The sequence below is a fragment of the Haliotis rufescens genome, unplaced genomic scaffold, assembly GCF_023055435.1.
Source record: "Haliotis rufescens isolate VD_foot unplaced genomic scaffold, xgHalRufe1.0.p SCAF_4, whole genome shotgun sequence".
Taxonomy (NCBI): Eukaryota; Metazoa; Mollusca; class Gastropoda; order Lepetellida; family Haliotidae; genus Haliotis; species Haliotis rufescens.
In genome coordinates, this window is record NW_025964112.1 from 59302459 (window position 1) to 59328638 (window position 26180).

At 41.1% G+C, this 26180-nt stretch overlaps 1 protein-coding gene across 3 annotated transcripts in view; it reads left to right on the forward strand.

Moving 5' to 3' along the window:
* The window catches only part of LOC124113848 (low-density lipoprotein receptor-related protein 2-like), a 91566-nt gene that overhangs the window by 12119 nt on the left and 53267 nt on the right, over nucleotides 1-26180 (forward strand). For 2 of the 3 annotated variants that reach the window (XM_046474344.2, XM_046474345.2), the window contains exons 2-17: nucleotides 11554-11673; nucleotides 16196-16312; nucleotides 16768-16890; nucleotides 17062-17181; nucleotides 17319-17444; nucleotides 18247-18404; nucleotides 18605-18831; nucleotides 19089-19301; nucleotides 20394-20611; nucleotides 21315-21446; nucleotides 21874-22098; nucleotides 22599-22794; nucleotides 23557-23733; nucleotides 24134-24222; nucleotides 24774-24914; nucleotides 25655-25939. In XM_046474344.2, the coding sequence (XP_046330300.2) occupies nucleotides 11554-11673; nucleotides 16196-16312; nucleotides 16768-16890; nucleotides 17062-17181; nucleotides 17319-17444; nucleotides 18247-18404; nucleotides 18605-18831; nucleotides 19089-19301; nucleotides 20394-20611; nucleotides 21315-21446; nucleotides 21874-22098; nucleotides 22599-22794; nucleotides 23557-23733; nucleotides 24134-24222; nucleotides 24774-24914; nucleotides 25655-25939 (2667 nt within the window). Of the gene's footprint in view, nucleotides 1-11553; nucleotides 11674-16195; nucleotides 16313-16767; nucleotides 16891-17061; nucleotides 17182-17318; nucleotides 17445-18246; nucleotides 18405-18604; nucleotides 18832-19088; nucleotides 19302-20393; nucleotides 20612-21314; nucleotides 21447-21873; nucleotides 22099-22598; nucleotides 22795-23556; nucleotides 23734-24133; nucleotides 24223-24773; nucleotides 24915-25654; nucleotides 25940-26180 lie in introns of those variants that run through there. The other variant, XM_046474349.2, reaches the window with a different exon arrangement.

Below are 26180 nucleotides of genomic sequence, written 5' to 3' on the forward strand. Positions count from 1 at the left end.
GATAATACGAGACTAACCCGTAACTAATGATAATACGAGACTAACAAGTGACTAATTATAATACGAGACAAACAAGTGACTAATGATAATACGAGACTAACAAGTGACTAATGATAATACGAGACAAACAAGTGACTTATGATAATAAGAAACAAACAAGTGACTAGTGATAATACGAGACTAACCCGTAACTAATGATAACACGAGACTAACAAGTGACTAATTATAATACGAAACAAACAAGTGACTAATGATAATACGAGACTAACAAGTGACTAATGATAATACGAGACAAACAAGTGACTAATTATAATACGAGACAAACAAGTGACTAATGATAATACGAGACTAACAAGTGACTAATGATAATACGAGACAAACAAGTGACTAATGATAATAAGAGACCAACAAGTGACTTATGATAATACGAGACTAACCCGTAACTAATGAAGTGATCATCTGATGAAGGAAGAAGTACCATTGAAAGGTCGATACAAACAATAAAGAGGCTGCTTACCATAAATGGTTCATGTCGTCAAGATAATATGATATGTCTGTATGACATTTCAATGTGGAGAACTCATAAACCACAAATTGCTATTCAAGTCACATGGAACGCAATTCTCAATTCGACTGTCTGGTGAAATATGAATTGTTTGAGACGTACACTAAACTGGCCGAAGTGGTTTTGCGTATAGACATTTGATGTTTGGTTCAAATTCGATCTATGTTTTATTTAGTATCTAGGAAATGTGGTTATATTGCTATAGTGACTGTGTAATTTTACCATATTGGATAGGGCAGTGTACCAGTTGCCAAAAGCCAAAAGAAGAAAATAAGTTGACAAGATCGCCATGTATGATGGCCAACATGTCAGAAGGCCTATATAAGGTGTCGCCTAAGCGCTGACAATAAATCAAGTAGCTAAGGATCCAAACCAGGCAGTATGCTATGCATGGTACGTGGTACTATAACTTGTTTAACACATGCTTCAGCAAAATAATAATCCTGTTGATTGGAAGTTATTATGCGGATCAGTTAGTAATACACCCCTGAGAGAAACGTGTTTGATAGCAAATATGAAACAAGATCGTATTTTTTATCAGGTTTATCCTGAGATTCCTGTGGACAATGCTCGCATGTTAATTTAACCAGGTTATATTGACACGATGTGCTAGGAGGGAGGCAATTACCAGTCTTACGTTACTTCAAACAATAGCGACTATTCCCACTCCGATTACGTACCACTGTAATTACTGCTAAATTGGCCGAGTGACTCTAGTTAACATTCTGCAAACTATGGATGAAACGATAAATAATAAATATCATGTCGATTAATTTTTAATTGTACATAACCGAAAGGTGAAATTATAAATCATATATTGAATGAATGGAAGAAATAATTAATCGTCTGTTACATATCGACAGAATTGTAGATATGTAACCTTTAGATGCAGTGTTTTCGGTGACTATTTTGATAGCATTTGTAATTTTGTTGTCAGTTACAATTTTACAAGTCTATACTTTCTTTTGCCAGGTAGTATCAATCACCTATTGATGAAATCTTATAGGGAAGTTATAGTCATATATGTTCCCTAGAGACATAGTACGAATCAGGTACTTGTATGGCGTGTCATCTTCGATTTTGTGTCTCTTTCATGGTAACACATTGTACCCATGTGGTGACGAACGAACGCTTTAACCACTTAGCTACCAACCCCCCTCCCCGAAATACTAGTATGCTAACAGTACAATAGTGATTCCCACACACCCATTCTTGAGGCAGCTGTACCACGAAAGAAGGATCACCAAGACACGACCTAAATTACGACCGTACATGGCCGTAAATCAAAACTATGAAACTGTAAGTACCAAGAATGTACATTTTCAGATTAACTAGATTCCATTAACCAAACTGTAACGCCCGCAGCAATGTGGCCACAGTCATTGAATGTTATGGTTGTTTCATAGCTTGTACTTGAAGCACAAATCGACGTAAATAACGGGGATGCCTCAGGGTACTATGATGGAATTACCTATATGTATGACACGGATAGCAAATGGGATACGCCTATGGGTATTGTAACGGAACAGATAGGTGTCACGGGGGTATTAGGTGAGAACTTGGTGAGGATTATGGAAGAATAAATTTCTCGCGAAACATCAGGACGAAAACGCACAAAGCTGGTATTGGGATTCTTGCGATTGCGTTGTCAGGTTTCATGATGGTGGTTTGGAAAATGAAAATGCTTTACAACTCGACATGGTCTTGTGACGGCTAGTCATAGGGGCATCAGACTATACATAATGCCAGGAGTAGAGGGTTAATAGCAACCTAAACCAAATTATGTGGAAATGTAGGTCAAACCCTTTGACATGAGGCCTGGTGTTACAGTGTAGCCCCGAATGCTGTTTCCGATTTTGCCATGGAACTGATGTTCCTTTGTAGCTCCGAACTGTTTTTCCACCTTTGCCATGGGCCTGGTGTTACTGTGTAGCTTCCAATGGTGTTTTCACCTTTGACAGGGGCCAGGAGTCGAAGTGTAGCCCCAAATGAAGTTTCAACCTTTGCCATGGGCCTGGTGTTACTGTGTAGCTTCCAATGGTGTTTTCACCTTTGACAGGGGCCAGGAGTCGAAGTGTAGCCCCAAATGAAGTTTCAACCTTTGCCATGGGCCTGGTGTTACTGTGTAGCCCCGAATGATGTTTCCACCTTTGACGTGGGCCTGGTGTCACTGTGTAGCTTCCAATGGTGTTTTCACTTTTGACAAGGTCAACTTTCCCTTTATGTTGAACAATATTCCTACAGCCCTTGGTGTTTACATTTCACAACTTTTGAGGTAAAGATTTCAAAGAGCGTCATACAACTCTTGCTTTAAGTTGTTTGGTTACCACATTCAAGGGCTCGGTAAAGCTTTCAAAACGGAGAACATTTCCAAATTTGACGCATCAGTGACAAAAATTATGTCCAATGCCCCTATTTAGACTTGTACTATGTTCCCGTGTTTCTTTTTAGGGGAACATTTTACTTACCTGTGCATGTGTTTGTGACGGGTGCCACCGGTGGGGCAGGATTCGCCCACCTTTTCGTGAACACGTGTTATCATCACTATTTGATAGAGATTCATAAACACGTGCTCGTGATATTGTCCGAATCGTTCAATAGACTGTTTTTGGAAGAGGTTTTTTTTATGAATATGGAAAGGGTTTTGTCTCTTTTATTTACTCAAAGTGTAGCTCTGAAAAATGTTTCCACCTCAGCGGTTTACGGTCATACGTCCATGTCGACCATTCACAATCCAATCTCTTCTTGAAATCAACGAAAATATTGTTATGTTAGGGTTTTCACACATTGTAATCGGCAACCTACTGAAACATTATTCTCAACCAATGTCAGTCATGCAATAACTCCCCTGTGACCAAAATCTTTGCGTCATAGTTTGTCATGATGAGTGTGAAAATACTCCTACGAGTTTTTAAGCGATTTGAAACCGCTTATTTTTATTAGAAACTGGGTGCCTAATAGGTTTGTCTCGTAATTATGATGTGAAAGTTAACTTGTATATCAGTTGTGCCGTGAAACATACTGATGGTGGTGGTCGGTTTATGTTGGAAATAGACAAATCCCATTGATGCCAAACTTCCGCGCAGCATACGTGAGATTCTATCAGGATTAAGTTTCTCATGTGCTTAGATTACAGGTGATCGGAAGTTTTAAGGTTGGATTTACGCGATAACTGATGTCACAGAGTAGCTCCAGAGTCAATGGCATGTCCACCGCAATGGGAGGTAGACTAAGTCATATACTATTATCCAAATGCCTCGGTGGCGGTCGGGTAGCCTAGTGGTTTAAACGTTCGCTCGTAACGCCGAAGACCAGGTTCGATTCCCGACATGGGTACAATGTGTGAAGCCAATTTCTGGGGCCTCCCGCCGTGATATTGCTGAAATATTGCTAAAAGCGGCGTAAAACCATACTCACTCACTCACTCCAAAATGCCTCGACCTATTTCAAGTATAACTCTTGTGGGAATCTACGTAAATGATGTATATTCTCAAATATATCTACTGAAAGAACAAATACTTACACAACAGGAAGTAAACGGATGATATCAAAATCAATGTATCCCGTAGCAGGATGTCTTCACTCTTCAGTATAAAAGCGGATATATTCTTAAGATATATTAAGAAAAAGCTCGACTCGTAATATTACTCACATTATACTGAGGGTAGACTTATGATGATATATTTCTGACGTTAAGCTAATATCTATGTATGCCGTACTATATACCTATATATCACATACTGAGGATAGGAAAGTAGGAGCGGTGGAGTAGCCTTGTGGTTGAGGCGTTAGCGCGTCACACCAAAGATCCGGGTTGGATTCGCTCGTGGATTCTACATCGTGAGAAGCAAGATTTGGTGTTATATTCGCCGCCACATTTCTGAAATCTTATTCACTGGCTCAAGACATGTTCTGCACAGCTGCACATCAGTACTAAGATTAATGTAAACTGACGTATAGCATGCACACTATTATTCGGCAACTGAGAACCAGTTATGTAGACCTTTACTCCAGCCGAGCAACATAACTAAAACATGACAAGTATTGTCTCCGTGTCTCAGTAGTTGAAGGTTTCACCTTCATCAACAGACTAGACATGGAGGATGTTCTCGCTGAGTCATCAGTTTCTGCGTATCCGTGTCCTCGTCGTGATCACTTGACATCACGGGAATGTCCAGCTTACAGGCATCGCTTTGAAGACATAATGACATGTTCTAGGCCACATTGTCCCTGAGAAAGGAGTCATGACCCCACTCGCGGGGAGAGAATAGCTTCCCTCAGTCGCCATATAAACAGGTGACATAACGACAGGTGAGACAATCGACCTGAGCTGTAGCTCACAGGGGTGCTAGGTATCACCATGGAAACCAAGTTGGTCATGATCTAGAAGTACCACATATCCGACAACCCAGGCCACACCATACCCTATTATCTCAAGTTGCATATACAGTAAACTACGGTTATAACGAACTCAAAAGGACCACTGATTTTAGTTCGTATTAACCGTATTTCGTGATAAGCACATAGACAGCATATATGATATGATCAGTTCGTTATAAGCGTGTTCGTCATAAAAGTAGTTTAGCGTTCTTGTAACAGTGCGTCTTGGTGGTTTAGAACTTCTATAAGGATCTTTTCAGCAATACATCAACTTATTTTGTCTTCATTGTATGTTTGATATGTTGCATTGTATCAGACAGAAGCTGTCTGGGACGCGGGGGTGACCAAATAACCCGTGCGTACATTTTTAATTTTTTCTCTCTTAACAAACAGGTTGGACCTTAGCGCTTGTAAATCCACAACGACGGAAACTTTTCTAACAATCCTTCAAAAGTTTTCTCATGTTCTACCAACAATAAAAAGTTGTCCTTCTTTTTTAGGCAAACACAACAAACGTATTAACGTCAAATTGGACATTTGAGGGAAAAACAACATACGTAAAACCGTCAAATTGGACATTTATCCCCGCCTGTCACGGTGCGTGCACTGACTCGATTATATTACTACCAGGGAACTACCAGTATACATAAATGGAGGTGAAAAATGCACAGATTTGATCAAATTAGCACTAGAGAACCACCGCTAGATAGAGAAGAATTCACAGACTAGATTATATCGCCATCCTCTGTCTTTGTCTCATTCTTCCTTTCCCCGGTATTGAAGGTTGTTGGTATCATCGCATCTGTACGTGTTGTGTCGTTACACACTGGCAAGCATTATGTTTAATATGCAATTAAAATGTTCTGATGGACAGATTTTATGGTAAGCACTCTTGGTCTAGCACAGATATTTTAAAAACTACCTGGTCCCATGTCATTAATAATGTCCCTGCTTCCTAGCTGTGAAACTCAATTATAGTCACCTATAAACTCATCACTTCCAAGCCAACACGTTATCCATGTCGGTGTAGCACACATCACCCTGCCTCTCATATATCCATCGTGCACAGTGCCACTGTGTTCTTTAACATGCAGCATACGTAATAATATGTAGTAATAGTGAGGTTCGTAAAACTGAGTATTGGGGGGAGGGGGAGATTTGCTAGTGTGCCGTGTGTATGACGTCCCCAACTACCAAGTGCCTTGCATATGTTGTCCCCAACCTCTTAGTGCCGACTGTATAACCTCCCAAACTGCCAAGTGCCGTGTGAGTGTGGTTCCCAACTGTCAAGTGCCGTGTGAGTGTGGTCCCAAACTGCCAAGTGCCGTGTGAGTGTGGTTCCCAACTGTCAACTGCCGCGTGAGTGTGGTTCCAAACTGTCAAGTGCCGTGTGAGTGTGGTCCCCAACTGTCAAGTGCCGTGTGAGTGTGGTCCCCAACTTCCCAGTGCCGTGTATATGTGGTCCTAACTTCCCATTACCACGTATATGTGGTCCCCAACTTCCCAGTGCCGTGTATATGTGGTCCTAACTTCCCATTACCACGTATATGTGGTCCCTAACTTCCCAATGCCGTGTATATATGGTCCGTAACTAACCAGTGCCATGTATATGTGGTCCCTAACTTCCCAATGCCATGTAAAGTTTGTCCCTAACTTCCCAATGCCGTGTATATGTGGTCCCTAACTTACCAGTGCCATGTATATGTGGTCCCTAACTTCCCGATGCCGTGTATATGTGGTCCCTAACTTCCCAATGCCGTGTATATGTGGTCCCTAACTTCCCAATGCCGTGTGTATGTGGTCCCTAACTTCGCAATGCCGTGTATATGTGGTCCCTAACTTCCCAATGCCGTGTATATGTGGTCCCTAACTTCGCAATGCCGTGTATATGTGTTCCCTGACTTCTCAATGCCGTGTATATGTGGTCCCTAACTTCCCAACGCCGTGTATATGTGGTCCCTAACTTCCCAATGCCGTGTATATGTGGTCCCTAACTTCCCAATGCCGTTTTATGTGGTCCCTAACTTCCCAATGCCGTGTATATGTGGTCCCTAACTTCCCAATGCCGTGTATATGTGGTCCCCTACTGCACAGCACCATGTGTATGCCTTCCCTTATTCCCTGCTCAGCGCCGTGTGTACGTAGTTTAATCTGCTGCTTCTGGTATGAGTGGGACTGACGTAAGCTGCTCAAGCCGTCGACAAGCCGCTTTGTTTGCTCAGTAAACAGTCGGTGAATACCAGTAAATACCCTCTTTAGTTTATAGTTCCATGACTTGAATGGGAAGTTGTGGCCACACAGGCCGTAAAGTGAGAGTTGCGGTGACAGCTGAGTTGTCTCTTCCTGAAAATGACCTCATTCCTGAATAACCATGTCATAAAGACAGAGTACATGCGTAAAGACACACACTGGTATTACATTCTTAGAGGGAGACATGGAATGCAATGAAATGCATATGACGTCCACGACTGATACTAGTGAGTGAGTTTGGTTTTACGCCGCTTTTAGCAATATTGCAGCAATATCACGGCGGGGGACACCAGAAATGGGCTTCACACGACTGATACTAAATCTTATTGGTTCTCTGCGAATAAAGTAAAAACACATAAGCCCTTTTGAATATAAATTTTGAAAACGAATGTTGTTAAACTTTTTGTTCTCAAATGTAACACACATTATTGTGTCAAGTCTTATACGTCGCTCAACTGACCATGATGTTACGTGTACTACAATGAAAAGAAAAGACAAAACAAAGGGTCATTTGTGAAATTATTGCAAAGAAAATGTGGAACTGATTGAAATGGAAAGGTCTGTCGGGGGGGGGGGGGGGGGGGGGGGGGGGGTTGAATTCACATGTTTCTTCGGACGATATTGAATACAAAGCAGACTTGTCCTAGTTATCTGTGTTATTAGCTCAAGATATTTACACGAACTCGATGTTCATTGAAGGAATGAATGCCCCGAGAAAGATACCCGAAAACCCAATTTGAATTGCGTGTAACGGTTGCCTGGTACTTTAATTTCAAGACATCAGTGCTTGGTTATGGACCAGACTCTACAATGAAAACACAAGGTGGCGTTATTAAAGAAGTCAAAGTATTTCATGTCTCTGTTTCTCATTGCATAAACGTATATAACCATGAATAATATATAATAAACCAGTTTTTTCGACAGTAATTTGACAACATCTGTTTTATCTCATAAAATACTAGTCAATGTGTTGCCAAAGCGTATAGTGGTGTTTGCGTTTTAAGACTGAGTGGAGACTTGTAAAGTTTTGTCGGAATTTTACTTCCGTCGGTTGTGTTTCTTTCTGAACCTTCACAAATACCAGGGGATATTACATTTACCATTGGTGTATGTTGCAACACCATCCAATTGCATACCAGACGAAAATTTATTGTATTAAGAAATGTGGTTGAATCGTTTATTGTCAGCAAATCATACACTGTTAAATATTGACACGCTATTACATTTGGTCTACTGAGTAACACGTCAAGGTCACCTACTGACCGTAGTAGTTAAACGTTTAGATCGGTTTGTAGAAATATGTTCGTGTACTGTGTTCTTTTCTGTGGGTAAAATATCATTAAAATCAGGTACCCATCTGCGTCAAGACTGAGATTGCCGTAAGTAATTTTGTCTTTATTTTATGGATTTCTTTAATTTGATCCTGGGTAACGACAAACTTGGTAGTCATGGTTCGACACGACCACTGGTCAGCAGTCCGGGACTTGTGAATACCTGAAGGATGAATTGTTTGATAGGCATTATTTAGAAGTTGACGGATGACAAAGTAGACACAATTCATGGATAACAGCTTCTTTAATAACTGTGAAGGCGACGTATAAGGATCTATACTGAAACGTCGCCTTCATAGCTTTTAAAGAAGTTGTTATCCATACATTGTGTCTACCTGAAGGATGTTGGGTTTTGCCCCAAATACAGTTTTATCTCATAAGCTACTCGACTGAACAAAGTGTGGATTAGCTATCTCAAATGCTGTCTAACACTATCGTAAAAGTGTAACATTATGACAAACTTGTCATGCCAGAAATAAATCACCGTAACCAACTTTCGATAGCGACCGTGCCGCGCTGATATTAAAAACAACATTTGGATGGTTTAGTTGATACATTAAAACTATTTCATAGCTTTGTGTTTGCGTGACGAAACAGCGTTTAAATCAGTAGGCAACTCGGCCGCCCACGGATTAATAGTATCGTTGGTAGATATATATTATTCAAAGTAAAAATACAGCTCACATTGCCTTTTGTATAAACGTTATCGGTTGATATATGACGCCACCCTACTTTTAAGTGCACCAAATATGTCACAATCAGGAAGATATTGCACCGTTGTCATTCCGGAACATATTTACACCAATATTCCACATTCTCAATGGTTATGTACTGAAAATAAGCAATCGAAACAACATTGACTAAAACTGTGTATACTACAAAAACGTTTATATGAAGTTTACACGATATACGGCTTTTCCATTGGACGAGAGGTCGGTCACATGACCGCGAAACTGAAGTTGATAAGTGTTTGAACCCCTGGGAATTGCCTTGCACGAATAAATACAGAAGCGTTGTTCCTGATCATTTAGACCCTTTTATCTTGAACTTATCGTTTTAGCATACACTGGGATCCGTCGGAGAGTGTGACTGAATGCCCGTTCAAGGATACCCTCGCTAAACCAATCCCAGAGAACAAAACGGAGTAAAGCACAGCCTAACTATCGTAGCAGCAACTCTATCCGTGGCTAGAGTACAGTGACAGTCTACAGCAATCTATGAATTTAACTTAATATCTGTTTGACACATATCTATAATCAAATTTCAATGATCGGCGATTTGATCAATCATTACATACACTTGATATAGCCACATGTTCACTAACATCTCTCCCGTTACGTTTATCGTGTCGGCCATTTTGACGTCTTGTACTTGGACATGTAAATGTATTACGACGCGCTGTCATTGTGACTGACTTACTGAGGTAGTTCTTAACAGACCTTTATCATCCAAACGGGTTAAACGCCGCACTTCGCAATATTCCAGCTATCTGACGGTGGTCTGTAAACAATTGAGACTGGACCCGAAAATCCAGTAAAATATATCATCGATCCACGCAATTCAATTGGGATACGATGACATGCATCAACCAAGTCAGCGAGCCTGACCTCCCGATGCCGTCAGTCGCCTCTTACGCAGGCTTAGTCGCCTTTTACGACAAGCATGGGTTGCTGAAGACCTTTATTCTAACCCTGATATTCACGGGTGCATTCCGTTTGTTGTGACATAGAAGAAGTCTACAATGTTTAACTCTGTGGTCATTTCAAAATTTCCACTTCACATTTATATTAAACAATGATACAATCACACACCACATTTGAAACAAGATCATCATTAATTGTAGGTCACGAGGTCATTTTTAACAATAACATCCGATATGCTACCCAAACAAGGGTTACCATTACCCGATAGTATTTATCCGAAAGACATGGAGATAAATCTGAGCAAAAGGTTAAAAATACAGTTAAACTTTCTGTTATAACATTTGTGGGGATTCTTTCCGAAAGAGAACAGATACGTGACAACACCATAGTATCTACATTGCATATACGGAGAGAAATAGAAATAATATGCTGACGTATTAGCTTCTCGCGTCTCAATTGCATATATGTCGCGTAAATAATCCAGGTAATAAATTTAGTTTTATTTCTCTTGTATATTTGCCATTTAAACTTATGATATGATATTGAATTAAAACCTATGCCTCTGTCAGTATGTGTTGATGATGCCTCTATCTAGTGCCGTTTGGCACGCTATCCGTACTTCTAAAAACTGCAAAACCCCAAGAGCGCTAATGTTGCGTATTTGGCACAAAGACATTTGTTGCCATATACTCTAAGATCATTATGAAAAACATATTTCCTATTACCCTGTCAAGACGAGTGAAATCATCTTCAAAATGCTGACCTCAGCGTATATCGGACCCTTTCCCGAATGTTAAAAAAATAGTAAATGTTGACGCCAGAGAATAACCAGTCTCGATTATCCACTGAAACAGATTTCATTGGGCGTAAAGGCGAAATAGCAGTGACAATTATATGAATGAATTATATGATGAATGTTAATCTTTATGTGATGTTCAGTGCATGATAATTGCGTATTGACAAGATTGACATAGCCGAGGAACCGTTTTGAATGTATTTAGACGAGAAACGTTTGGTCGGGAATGATAAGACAGGAATACAGAAAATCCACATTCATTTGAATGAACCCAACAGCAGGATGCATTGTTTCTTCCCGAGACGTTCACTGGGAAGAATATTGGAGGAGTTTCAAACAGTTCAAATGTATTTGAAAATTGATAAATAATTTGTATATCTTGTGATTGTTTAAATTGCTTTAATGTTATTGTGTTAATGAACTTAGTGAAGCACTCGCTCACTCACTAACTCACTCTTCCATTTCGCTATCTATTCACTGTTCTGCAAGTGAGTGAAGGGGCGCCAGGGCGTTTGAAACAAGTCAGTTTAACATATTATTGATCGCTGTTATAAATATGGAATACAGATGTTACGTTATTTCTTTCAGCGTGTTTTCCATGCAACGACGGTGAATTTCAGTGTGACAACTGCCGGTGTATATTGGATACCTACCTCTGCGACCACGACAACGACTGCGGCGACAACTCAGACGAGAAGAGTAATTGCAGTAAGTCACAGCAATACTGATACTCTTCCTACGTACATTCCGAGCAATCTTTGTATATCAGTGCTTTTAAAAAGATACTTCTACGCTGAGATTATAGATGTTTTCCGATAATACATATCAACGTCAGTATTATAATTGTACAATAATTTGTGTTTTGATTTTTCTGTACAAGGACTTCAAAAGCCAGTCATTTATACGTGTCTTCACGTCTAATGCTAATCGTTTGATACAAATAGTCCAGACCCGGATAAGGCTACTTTCAAACTACATGGGTAGGGAACACGTGAACACGTGGTTGACTTATGAATGTCATTTGAGGTTTGTTTGTTTGTTGTTAAACGCCGCACACAGCAATATTCCACCTAGATGACGGCGGTCTGTTAATAATCGACTCTGGACAAGACAATCCAGTGATTGATATCATCAGCATCGATCCTCGCCACTCGCATCCACCCGATCCCGTTAGTCGCCTCTTATGACAAACGTAGTCTCCTTTTATGGTAGTCATGGGTTGCTGAAAACCTATTCTGACCCTGATCTTCACGGGTGCACTTGAGGTACTACCGAAATCTCGCACTGAAAGAATAAATCTGTAAAAGTCCGGAAACATCCCTGTGTTCATTGATAAATCCCTATTAAAGATAGAGGAGCAAGTGTTTCGTGCCATGAACCAAACACAGACACAGCCTGCAGTTAAGTTAAACTGCCCTGTGATTCACACTCATTAACTTAGAGCGACAAAAAAACATTTCCTTAATCATGAGAAGTCTCTACTGAAAGCGGAGTTCATTGAACTATTCCGACTATGTCGTAAACATTTGTTTATAGATCACTATCAACTAGTGATGATGCTAGGTGATCGCGAAGCGTCCGCGTATCCTGACCCACCGGTGGCACCCGTCAACAGATGCAATAAAGGCACATCGCCAGCAGCACTTGTCACTACCCTATTCCAGATAAGTTGTCTCTTACAGCAGGCACGGGATACTCAGGATTGACGTCCATGTAACTATGACCCTGTTGGTCTTATAGGCCACATATGCAGATCAAGGGATCAGATATGCGTCTCTGTACAAAGGAGATAGGGATATAAAAACAACTCAGAGAGAGTAAGCAGGTCGAACTTCACCAAGAACAAACCATGCAGTGATATGATTTATGGAGGGATGTTGGTCTAGAAACCGCTTATTAGTGGTGTGAATTATATGGTCCAGCAACGATTCACACAATAGTGTGATGTATGAAGCAGTTGAGTTCCGCGCTTTACTTAAACAGTTTATCAACATTGAGGCACAGTGCACTGTAATAAAGTGTAGAGGATGTGAACACATACAAGACATGTTTAGATTTATACACGTTCTGGAATGTGTTTTGATCCAAAACGGAATACACATTTGCTGTGTTCTAGCTAAACACGTTTAAGCTATCGTCTCAGGCTAAACACCACCTAAACACGACATCCCTATGATCTAAACGTGTTTTGAATTTAAACACGTTTAAACATGTTAACAACTTAAATATGTTTAAAAAAAAGTTCGTACCATAAAGCAATAAGTCAAATATGGATAATATGTACAGTAAACTACGGTTATAACGAACTCAAAGGGACTACTAATTTTAGTTCGTTATAACCGTAGTTTGTTATAAGTACATATACAGCATGACTACAGCAAGTAGTCGGGACCAAAAAGTAAGTTCGTTATATCCGTCAGTTCGTTATAGGCGTGTTCGTTATAACCGTAGTTTACTGTATAATACATATTGAAATTAGATGTGGAAATCACAACATAAATATCACCTGAACTTACAGCAAACTGTGTACACTACCAATACAAAATATACAAATAAACCAAGTTACGTTCATGGTGACGAGGACAGTTGACGTTTAAGGCAAGTCTACGTAGCACAGGTGGTAACGTGAAGCACTTCAAACCGAGAAGTTGCCGGTTCGTATCCCGCCGAGGTTCAAAAAGTGTTGTGTTAAAAAAATTGTTGCTGTGTGTCTGATAGTATTTCTCTGATATAGGAACACGGAAGCTGACAAGAAGGAATATCTGATTACTACGATAGACCCTTAACTTTGTTAGTTAAACCCCTCCCCCCATTCTTCTGAATACCCATTAAACGCTACAATTAACCATACCAAGCGCCTCCTTTTTGAAATAACCGACAAAGAAGGTAGTATACGTATCAAGGTATCCGGGTATCATTGGGTGTAAAGGCGTCTTACACCCATTTACCCCCCAAATCTGTTTAACTGTAAAACACAATCCTAAACATGTCAAAATTATAGGACATTTTTTACAGTGTAGTGACTATGGTTTGTAGTGACATAAGTCCAGTAGCGATTACGTGGTAATTGAGTTTATAGTGGCAGAGGTCCAGTGGCAAATCCTTGAGTGAGATGGTTTTGACGCTGCTTTGAACCGTTTTTCTGTTACATCACGGCGTGTCAGCTTGGTGTGGGAGGAAAACCTGAGCTTGTACATACATGTAGCACTTAGTTGAAACCAACCAGATTATGGTGCTGACAAACCTAGAAACATAAGCAGGCCTAACCTCGAACCTTTGAGGACAGTTGAGTTTATACGGTGACGTGGCCAGGATCGATGTCTTTTTGCATGGTTAATAGTGCCACGTGGGAACCACAACAGGTGCGTCAAACGCTTCATGCTCGTATATTCTCTGCATGCCCCACGTGTTGTTGTATGTGTTGCAGTGGGGTTAATCCCCCTGCATGTTAGATGAATAATGCATCGCCACCTGCAAACGGTAGATATGGCGTCACTGACGAAGAAGCCACACACTATGGTAGTAATTATAATTCTATTCGAAGGTGATATTGAGGAAGTACAGAAGTTAGGAATCACTCACGTCAGCCAGATTTTGACAGGTTTATTTGGAATTACTTTCTTTTATTATCTGTTCGTGAAGTGGTTACGGACACCGAGGACACCTGGGTCGTAATCCGTGTCTAGTAACGATACTCTCCGTGAGTGTTGGAAATAGACGTGATAAGTATCATTCAAACAAATCAACATACACCAACAGTAATTAATGATTCTCTGACGCACTGGTTACATTATCTATGACCAAGCAGTTCGGTGTGGTTGTTTGTGTGCTTTGAGACAGTTTAAGGATGATCTGTGGTCTGTAAATGTGATGCTTAACGTTTCTAATGTGAGTGAATGTGGTATTACGCCGCTTTTAGCAATAGTCCAGACAGACCAAGGCTGGGACATCGTGACTGAATATAGTTTTACGCCGCTTTTAGCAATAGTCAATACTGTGCATGGAGGCTTTTGATAATGCTACTATTCCGTAGGTACAGACATTAACTTATGACACGTTACTGTGTATACTGACTTTTGAAAACGAATCTTTCTTATCTAGAAGAATCCTCCATGTGTTATGTGTTTTTAAGATTCCGTAAATCGGATGTTCCTGTTAGCTGTTTCGAGCTTGGTGACAAATGCACAAATGCAAAGAATGTTATAGCTGTATTGTGTTACAGGCTGTTTGTATTATCGCTTTTGTAACCCGTGACTCATTGTGACAGAACATGTATGACATGTTGCATGAACTATTCAGGCATATTATAAGCCAGTTAATTTATTTGTTATACGTCCCGTGAGGATTCCGGGTTAGAAGAGATCTCCAGCAACCCATGGTGGTCGTAGGGAGCGACTAAACTGATCGGGTGGTCGGTGTGGATCGTTGGCCAAGATGTTTAACTTAACCACCCACATACCTTCCAGTGATCTACCCACCTGAACTAGACATGGAGGAGACCAGTAAAAGCGCCCCATCTGTTCATATTTTGATCTGTGCATAAAGATTGACCAAAAAACCTCCACAAGACTGTATGACAAAAAGGATGACTTCAACATTTCGATAGTCGACATTCCCTTTTTGTCGGGTAATATTCCAGCAACTCCAACCTTTGGTTTCAACATTTCAAAGAGCGTCGTACGACTCTTACTCAAAAGTTGTTTGATCAGGGTTACAACATTAAAGGCCTCAGTAGAGCTTTCAAAAAGTTTGATGGTAGACATGTGCAGGACATTTCCAAATTTGATGCCCGTTGCAATTCCCTATTTTGCCTTGTACCATTGTGTTCCCTTGGTTTTTAAGACAACAATTAACTTGTTTTTGGCTGTGTTTGTGATGGATGCCACCGTTGGGGCAGGATACGCTCACCTTTTCGCGAACACCTAGTATCATCACTATTTGATAGTGATTCATAAAACATGCTTATGATATAGTAGGAATCGTACAGTGGTTTCAGCATTTAGCATTTATGGAAATAGGTTTTGGCGCTTAAATTATTATCATTATCTGGTCAAGTCTGGATTATTTTAACGGACGCCGTCATACAGCTGGAATATTACAGACTTCGGCGTTGAAAAACAAACAAACAAGCAAACAAACGAACAAACAATTCTCGACAAGACCAAACAGAGAACTACACCGTCGTGCTGCCGTATGTACAAGTTAGTATAGAAATGTTTGTATGTTACAGCATACCCGGGGTGTTCAGGTTTTGAGTTCAGCTGCAGGAACCAGCGTTGTGTGTCCCAGAAATGGGTGTGTGATGGTAGCGATGACTGCGGAGACGGTTCGGATGAGCTCAACTGTGGTAAGTACCTTCCCAGCCACACGTTTATATAAATACTTGGCAACTGGGTGATATAATATCATTTTATTATAATAATGTGTGATTTCATCAGAATACCCGATAAAGGTTATTGTTTCATAAGACGGTATACACTTTTAATTTTCTTCGGAATTCCTTTTGAATTATTTGTTTCAAAAGAAGGTACACCTCTTTATATGTAAACGGTAAATACGTTACAAACAACGAATGTTACTGAAGTATGCATAGGTTCTGGCGTTTGTTATCAATTGAAAAGAATCCTTGCTTTGATCAATGTACGTTAAATGTACTATTTGGAACAGTTGTGTTGTTATATTGTGCATATTGAAAGAACCAGTGTAGTGTTAACGGTGCAATGTATACTAAGGCATACAAACCTATCTGTATTTGTTTAATGGTTTATTCGCATGTCGACTCTATGGGAAATATTATTTCAGATAAATACGCCTGCCTTCCCCAGGAGTGGGCATGTCCTTCCAGTGGTTATTGCATCCTTATATCCGATGTCTGTGACAACACTGACGACTGCAGCGCCGGGGACGATGAGGTGGAGGGTTGTAGTAAGTATACTTAGTAAAGTCTCCCTCAAGACAAGGAAAACAAGTATTCTGGAACAGTCTTCAGGTTGTCTAAACCATATTTCTCCGGTAACCGAGACAATTTGGAGACAATTCTTGGTTTTTAAACACTCCTACGCAAGCGTGTCATTAATAGGCTTGTTTTCATTCAAGGCTCATCAAGTTGTACCCAGCTGTCATGTGATCATGCCTGTCGCCCCAGCCCCTCAGGCGGCACGTGCTACTGTAATGCGGGATTTACCATCGACCCCACGGACAACAGAACATGCATTGGTAAGATATCACAGCATATACATGGATATGTGCGTGTTATGATCAAATAATTTACCTCAAACTCTAAGAAGTAAAGAACACTGTACAAAGGTTCCATGCTTAGAATGAATAGTAAGTCCAAACAATATTGCTTACAGATTTTGACGAGTGTTCAACCTGGGGGTTCTGCGACCAGGGCTGTGTGAACACCATTGGTTCCTACAGCTGCAGCTGTGACGCCGGCTACACCCTCTCCTCCGACAACATCTGTACAGCCAACGATGGTGAGACGCAGCTGACGGACGTATAAGATCTGTGTCAAACGTCCGCGATATACGCCCATGTTTGATGGTGTCTAAAATGAAAATTAAACAGGAAATGCGTATTCGATGGTGTTGTATTTGATACCGGTATCATCGTTGTCCATTGGACCTTAAGTTTGCATGTCGTTGGGAGACTGTTTTCATCCTGGTAACCTTTTGATATTGTTTATAATTTTGTGATATAATTTTCAAGTGTATACTTTCTTTTGCCTGGCTGAAGCCCACTTCTGGTGTCCCCCGCCGTGATATTGCTGGAATATTGCTAAAAGCGGCGTGAAACCAAACTCACTCACTCACTCTTTTGCCCGGCAGTTTACTTCTGTCACAAACCATTTACAGATGACCACACGAGTTCTCGCTTTGCGTAACGACTGAATAGAGTATCGTAAAATGGTATCAGAAGAGAACGCGTATGGTATTATTTTATTCACTACCAACGTTAGATATGCAGTTGAATGTAAATAATTTGAGAACAATTTTTACAGAACCGAAGCATATCGTTAGTCCTGTTGCGCATGAATACAGATATGCCCAAATATGAGTTATTTTCATAACCCTCAACAAAGAGTTTCTGCAACAAGGTTACGTCAAATTTACGGAGATGCCAACGAAATCGTCAGGCACTTGTACAATTAGTGCGTATGTGAAATACCAGTATCATATGTCATTTGTCATTATCAAAGTAACTCAAACAAAAGTCTTTTGATATGATGCTGAAAACGTATTAGTTTATTTAGTAGCACTTTCAATGGTACACTTTCAGGCGGCACGATGAACATTGTATTGTCGACGGGCAAGAGTGTGATTACGATGGATCGAGATGGTCAGAACGTGGTGGAGCGTATGACGGCGTCCGTGTCGGACCTGGACGTCAGTGTACACAACAACCTCATCTTCTACATCAACTCCACTGACAAGAAGGTACAGTAACCGCTTAATTTCTCCAGTCCATGGCCAAGAACCATGTGACCAAGCAGATAGCATGTAACAACATTGTTCTCTCTGTATGCCATTGGGATTGCTCTTTTGAAATCCCAATTCCTATGTACATTGTCTGTGCGCTTTATGTGTACCGGATGTATGTCTGTTACCATCAGGTGTCTGTGTCTGTTTTCCATCAGGTGTACCAGGTGAACATCAATGGCAATTCAGGTCGGCGACTGCTGCCGACGCAAGGCGTATCCAACCCTCAAGCCATCGCCTACGACTGGATAGGCAACAACCTCTACATGGCCGAGAGGGACAGCGCCAGGATTGACCTATTTTCCCTCAGCAATGACAAACAACGTAACATCATATCAAATGAGCTCAAGTGGCCAGCATCTATTGCCCTTGATCCAGTGAAAGGGTGAGTATTTCATTTCATGTTGTTTTATGAATTTTTGGAAGATGTTCAATTCTGCAGAGTGTTGTAATGAGTTGTTGAAATAATATCATGTAACTCCTATAAACCTTGTCCCTGTCAATTTTTAATCACCGTTAAAACAAACTCACGCATTTCTTGTCTGCTGTGGAGATACGGGCTACACTGAACCTTCCAACATCAATCCCTGCTTCCACGCCATCCACCCGTGTGTGTCATACTTCCATTGTCCTGTTTTTCAGGTACATGTTTTTTACAGACATGGGTACCACGGACACTCCCAACTCCGCCAAGATAGAGCGGGCGTACATGGACGGCAGTCACAGGATGGTGTTCCATCTGACCAAAATCCGGGCTCCTCGTTCCCTCGCTGTCGACCTCGCTGCTGAGCGGGTGTATTGGATAGACACCCATCTGGATCATCTGGAAACTGTGGACTACAATGGACTGGACAGGTGGGTCTGCTGTGGCCACACTAATCATTCTGTGATGACATCAATCATGTTTAGTGAAAGTAAGGCCCACATATATCGTCGGATTATATGTTTTCGAACATCATACGTTTTCGGACGGCCATGTTTATAGTGATTACTCGCGCTATAACGAGGTGTGTGGCGTCACAGACATTGTATATACTTGGATGATGGCTTGTTTTTAAGATAAAGTTGTCTTTTATAGGTGAGTGAGATGTTTTACAGTTGTTCATGTGATTAGCGGGAAAAGTACTTAATGTTTCTTTAGCGTCCGAAAACCCATATCACGAGGATACATACAATGGAAGTTAGGATTGAAAATTGATTTATTGATAAGATATTTACTGTGTTGGAATGGAATGTATTTAATGCTATATGCATTTATTTAAATAAACCCATCTGAAATATATGAGATAGAAGGGTTAAGATAAATGGCGTTGATTTTAAATATAATGATTCATGAACATGTTCATGCCTACTTTGTAACCGCCTCCATGGTCTAGTGGATAGAGTGTCAGTCAGGAGAACGAAAGATTGGTGGTTTTATACCCTGGCCGCGTTTTGTCAAAAGACGTTGAAAGATGACAGTTTCTGTTACCGTGCCTGGAAAGGATGCTTTCAACTAATCTGAGTAGTGGGACTTGAATTGACTGGCAGGCTCGGTATGCGCGGTAAACTGTGGGCTAGGACTACAAAACCGACATATGCACGGACCACATAAACGTGCATGCACGTCGTTATGTTTATCAAATAATCTTGAACGCGACGTCGAACCTCATTTCAACTCGCCTCCTACCTGCCTGTGTTGCATCACGTACACCTGAACTCAAACATCGTTATTCCAATTCGCGCTAATTAAGAAACCTCTGCTGAAATTCTCGACAGTTATAATTGGTAACGACTTCATCTATATATAGGGACATTGCTGCTTAACAACTAACAGTTAATCCGGACAATCGCTAATCCGGACGATTTTCCTGTAACGGTAACGTATGGAATAACGGGGTTTCTCTATACTGAGGTTTTCTAAGCATGTTTGTTTTAAGCATATGTTATTCTGGCTGTATGTTATAGGCACACAGTGATACGGGGCGGGTTAAACATCCCTGCAGGATCCAGCCTCGCGGTGTTTGAGAACCAAGTCTACTGGTCAGACATCACCAAGATGGGGCTACTACACTGTAGCAAGTCGAACGGACAGAAGACCATCACACAGATCTACAAGGATGGTGGGGTCAAGCCGACCAGCGTAAAGGTCTTCCATCAAACCGTGCAGCCGATGCAGAAACGAAGTGAGGGTCATAAATGTCACCGAGATCTACAAGTTCATTAAACAAACAGGCTGTTTTTGCAGTGTTGGGATCAGACACAACACCTAAAGGTTGTGGACATCTTTACTGTGGTCGTCAAATTAAAGCTAATTTTGGAATGATGTCTTTCAAGAACTAATTTCAGTCGTCTCGAAGGGACCAGATAAAGTTTCAACATCAATAAATATGTTCTGGCCGTCGCTTTCACACAGTGACCTTTAGTATTCAAGTACAGTAGACTACGGTTAAAACGAACACGCATACAACGAACTGACGGATATAACGAACTTACTTTTTGGTCCCTACTATTTGCTGTAGTTATGCTGTATATATGCTTATAGCGAACTACGGTTATAACGAACTAAAATTAGTAGTCCCTTTTGAGTTCGTTATAACCGTACTTTACTGTTATATAAGTGAGCGTCTGTTTAAACAGTCTATTTTAGTCAATGAAAGGGCCAAATGGATCAGAAAAAGTGTTATGAAACATTTATTCTGGTTGTCAATTAAGAATTTTCTGGTTAAATTTGGTTAACATTTCTTCTAACAAAGCATAATGTTATCCAAGTACGTCCTATAGATTTCGAAATGTCACATAACAATAATTAGTGTGATAACATCTTCAATAATTAACCTTTTCAGTTTTAAGCTAGACACATATCAGTTCCTAATGTTCTCCCTCCAGCAAACCCTTGTGCGTCTGGACCTTGCAGCCACATCTGCGTCGTCACCCACACCACCGACAACGCCGACCTCGGTTACCGCTGCATGTGTAACGCAGGTTTTACATTGGAGAAGAACCGCGTCAACTGCACAAGTGAGTCCTTATATACACGATACAGTGATTCTATGTGGGTGATATACGTGTGTGGATGATGAGACGGACCAGTGATTGATTGTGTGAACGTTGACCAAAATGATCAGGATGCGATGGCGTGCTAAATCAACGAACATATACTGTCTTCTCAGAATCTCTCTTATCAAAGTGTCAGTTATGACCATATACGATTTACAACGAGCATGTGCTGATAGGTTATTTAACAAGAATCGGTTACCCATGTAGGAGTAAGTGGGTGAGTGGGTTTTACGCCGCTTTTACCAATATTCCAGAAATATCACGGCGAGGGCCACCAGAAATGGGCGTCCAATGTTTGGAACGGACCCTGGCCTTCGGCGTTTCAATGCAACTGAAATATATATGTATTTGTATTCGTTTTGTGTAAAACAATGCCCTTCTTCCCCAGAGGTGACACAGTTTATCCTGTTCGCCTCCATGCAGTCTGTACGTGGAATTCCCCTTGAAGAGCCCACATCTTACGCCACAGACAACATTCCACAAATCACGGGCCACCGTCGGGGTCGCATGGGCATGAACTACGTGGCTGTGGACTATGATGCTGAGAATGAAACTGTGTACTTCTCTGACGTTCGTAACAGAGTCATATACCAGGCACAGGTCGGCCAGTCAGGCAAGTGTACATTCAGCATGTCATTAGTTTATTGGATCGAAGTACCATACTGTTAAGCCGACGTACAGTTTAGTAAATATATTACCCTGCTTGTCTGTACAGATAATGATACTACTGCAACAACACATGGTAGACAATCCCCATGAATCTTAGAACGGCGTTTATGTAAGTGGCGGGTACTACCGGTAGGGCAGTTTTCGCGAACCCCTGGTGTCATCACTGGTTTTCTGTGGTCCATTCATATATTTTCACGACTACTTTGCCCTTTACGCCAAATAGAATCTGGTTATCAAGACTGGTTATTCTCTTACATTGACATTTTATATTTTTTAACGTAGACGTTGAAGCTCAGTTGGTCCGAAAACCTTGGATTTTGAACGATTAATTTTCGCTTGTTAAACAGTAACGCACTTTAGTCAAATAGATCGATAGGGATATCTGTATACTAGTTTAATGTATGCAGTTTAATTATAACACAAAGTTGTTTCCACTTGTCACAGAGGCCACCCCTCTCGTGGTCAATCATATACGTTCCGTGGAGGGCATGTCGATTGACTGGATCGCCAAGAACCTCTACTACACCGACTATGCGCGCAGCTCCATCTCCGTCGTCCGACTGCGCAACCCTGGTGACCGCAGGGACATCATCGAGGACCTCGGAAATCCACGATCTGTTGTCGTTCATCCTTTAAAGGGGTACAGATACTTCTCCTTTCTTATCTATCACATCATTGTTCTTCCTTGAAGGTCTGATCTTCATGATCAGCAACCCATGTATGTCGGGAGAGGCGACTGACCGTATCGGGTGATCAGGCGTGCTGACATGGTTGATACAAGTCATCGTATCCCAACCGTGTAGATTGGTGCTCATGATGTCAATCACTACATTTTCTTGTACAGACTCGATTATTTACAGACCGCCGTTATATATCTGAAATATTGCTGAGTGCGGCGTTAAACAACAAACAAATCTTGACAACCGTGTATTACTGCATCTATCAACACGTATTGGTGTTCGGCTTTACAACAGTTAGAGCACGGTTTAGTGTTGATGTTGATGTATTACACATTAAAAACAGGGGCTTCCATTCAAGAATCCAATTAATGTAATAATAAATCTTTAAGCGAGATCCTTGTGGAATTGCGTTAAAGTTTTTTTCCGTATGCACAGAGCATCCATCAGATTTACCAGTACAAAGTTGTATGTGGCTTGCTTTTGATTTGTGCCCATGGCATGTCTGTAACCACTTACAACGTCATTAGTTTGATGAACTAGCACAAACTCTCTCCAGAACTACGCTGTGTTTCAGAGAAACATTTGCATGGCTACAAACTAAATACAGTTAGGCCCATATGTCGAACAGGCTCTATTCTAATAAGATCATGATTACATGCCGATGTCCACTTCATGATAACAGTTCGTTGAGAATCAGCAACATTATTAACGTATCGCTGCAGCTGGCTGTTCTTCACCGACTGGCTGCGGAACTCCATGCAGACCCCCTACATTGCCAGAGCCTACAGTGACGGCAGCAACGTCACCAAGATTCGGGAACATGAGCTTGGCTGGCCCAACGGCCTCTGCATAGACTTTGCCGCCAACCGACTGTACTGGGTGGACGCTTTCTTTGACAGGTACCCGTCAATCGTGTACTTGTCAATCGCACGTGGATCACATGAACGCCTTCAACTAATTAAGTGCTGTAACTTTAAATGTTCATTTTCCTTATTCCTTATTTCCCCTTTTCCTGCTAGCGTATGGAGTATTATAATTACATAATAGTTAAAAGAATGTGTCATTTTTTAAACGCATATTGCAGTGCTTCAACCTTTGCTATGTAATCTATTCTTTACGTCTCCTATATCTTGTGCATATGGCGTTCCATCATTGAATGATGCTTCATGCTACTGTAAAATGGCCCCTTCACCAAAATAGACACGGTATCACGTTTGCTATGAAATGCTTATTCCTGTTTTACTTTTGTAAGTACATATTATGATTTCAACCGTTTGTATGTCGTTCTGTTTTGCCTAGAATTCAGCACTCCGATTTCTCTGGAAACGATCTTCAGACCCTTACAGGGCACTCTATCACTCACCCATTTGGAATAGCCATATATAAAGGTCAGTGTTTATGGGGAAAATGCCTTCAGCATGGGCCTGTGCACGATGCCATTAGCCTATTAAACTAGGAGGTGCTACGGACACAATGTCAGTAAATAATAAAAGTAGGTAAGAAATAAATGAAATTGAATTTTTGATGACTTTGTCTTATTATGAGATGTCCAAAATTTAACTTTTTGTAGGCACGGGTCAATATGCTCTGACATCCACCGGAAACATGCCCCTAACACCAGTTATACTTTTGAGTACATACAGGCTTAGTCTTTGCTTGAACGCTTGAACAAAGCTAAAGATATCATTAATTTGAGGAAAACTAAGATTTGATTAAATAACATGAAAACGTACTGCTATGAATTTGTTTCTTTACAGCCTTAATAATAAGAAAGAAAAGTTGAAGCTGCATTACACAATAATAAAGCTACCACAAAGACAACAAAAAGATTGCTCAAATGTCGAAAGTATCTTTATGGACTGTCTTGTTAGGTTGTAACCGACAGCTGCTCTGAACCCACACCACTCACTCACTCACTCACGCACCCTCATATTGCCAGATTACATCTACTACACTGACTGGCGCCTGGAAGCCATTGTGAGGATCAACAAACGTGGTGGTCAGGAAACCAAGATCCGCTCCGGGGTGGGCAAACTGATGGGCATCAGAGTATATGACCACGACCTCCAGCCAGCCTCAAGTAAGTCTTGATTTTCTGTTTGTAAACGTTCTGTGGATATGAAAGTAATGGGATTGTAGTATGTTTACGTAAAACATTCAAAATAGCGTTTCCCAGATAGGACAGTGCTCCTGTCTTCAAATATATGTTTGTTAATTGTTTGACGCCGCTCTCGGCAATATTTTGGCTATATGACAGCGGACTGTTATTAATCGAGCCAAGGCCAGACAATCCAGTGAATACCACCATGAGTATCGATTTACGCAAATGGGATACGATTGTCAACCAAGTCAGCGAGCACGACGATCCCGTTACCCACCGACAAGCATGGGATGCTGGGACCAATTCTCAAATACGTGATATTATTCATTAGTTTCTTTTGGCATATATTCGTCTTTTTCGTTAGTTATTCACTAATTGTGAGGTAGGGTTTGGGTTAAGTTTGCATGTGGCCTTTATGGAAAACAAGAGCAACGCCAGGATGAGCTTTTCTGTACACACATTCACACATTTCTGAAGTTTAATAGCAATATCATTCAAATAAGATCCTACTTCTCGCTTAGCTGAATTTGATGAGATTGTGAGTCAAGGATGGCCCAGTGGTCTAAGGCGACGTTTTGCCGTGCTGCGGTCCATGGTCAAAACTCTTGATCGATGGTCACAGGAAAGCGGTAAACGTCACTTTCCTCTCACTCACACTGCCACGCAGGGTATCGGAGTTGAACCCAACTCACTCACTTACTCCCCCGTGATTGTTTCAGGTCAGAACCCATGCATCCGGAGGAACGGTGACTGTTCCCACTTCTGTTTCCCTGTGCCTATATCTGGAGGTCTGGTGAGGGTGGGGCGCCACTGCGACTGTCCCTACGGAATGAAGCTTGGTGACAACCAACGCACCTGCGCCATCAACCCTGACGAGCCCAACCCCACCAGCTGCCAACATGGGTTGTACCAATGCGACAACGGCCGCTGTATCCCCCGGGGCTACAAGTGTGATGGAGACAACGACTGTCTGGATAACTCAGATGAACAAAACTGTCCAGTTGGTATGTTCACGGGGTGACTGTAGTGGAGCCTGTGTGGTTATGCCGCTATGAGCATCATTAGAGATAAAATACTTGGACAGTTAAGTCAATAACCGCAAGGAAAAATACATTACATTTGTCATTTTGGAAATTCGCTTCTACCATGCGTTGACCAATGCTTTAATGTAATTAATCCAACTGAATTTTGTCATGTGTTACTAAACTGTACCAGTATATGTTGATCATGGTTCGAATATCCATA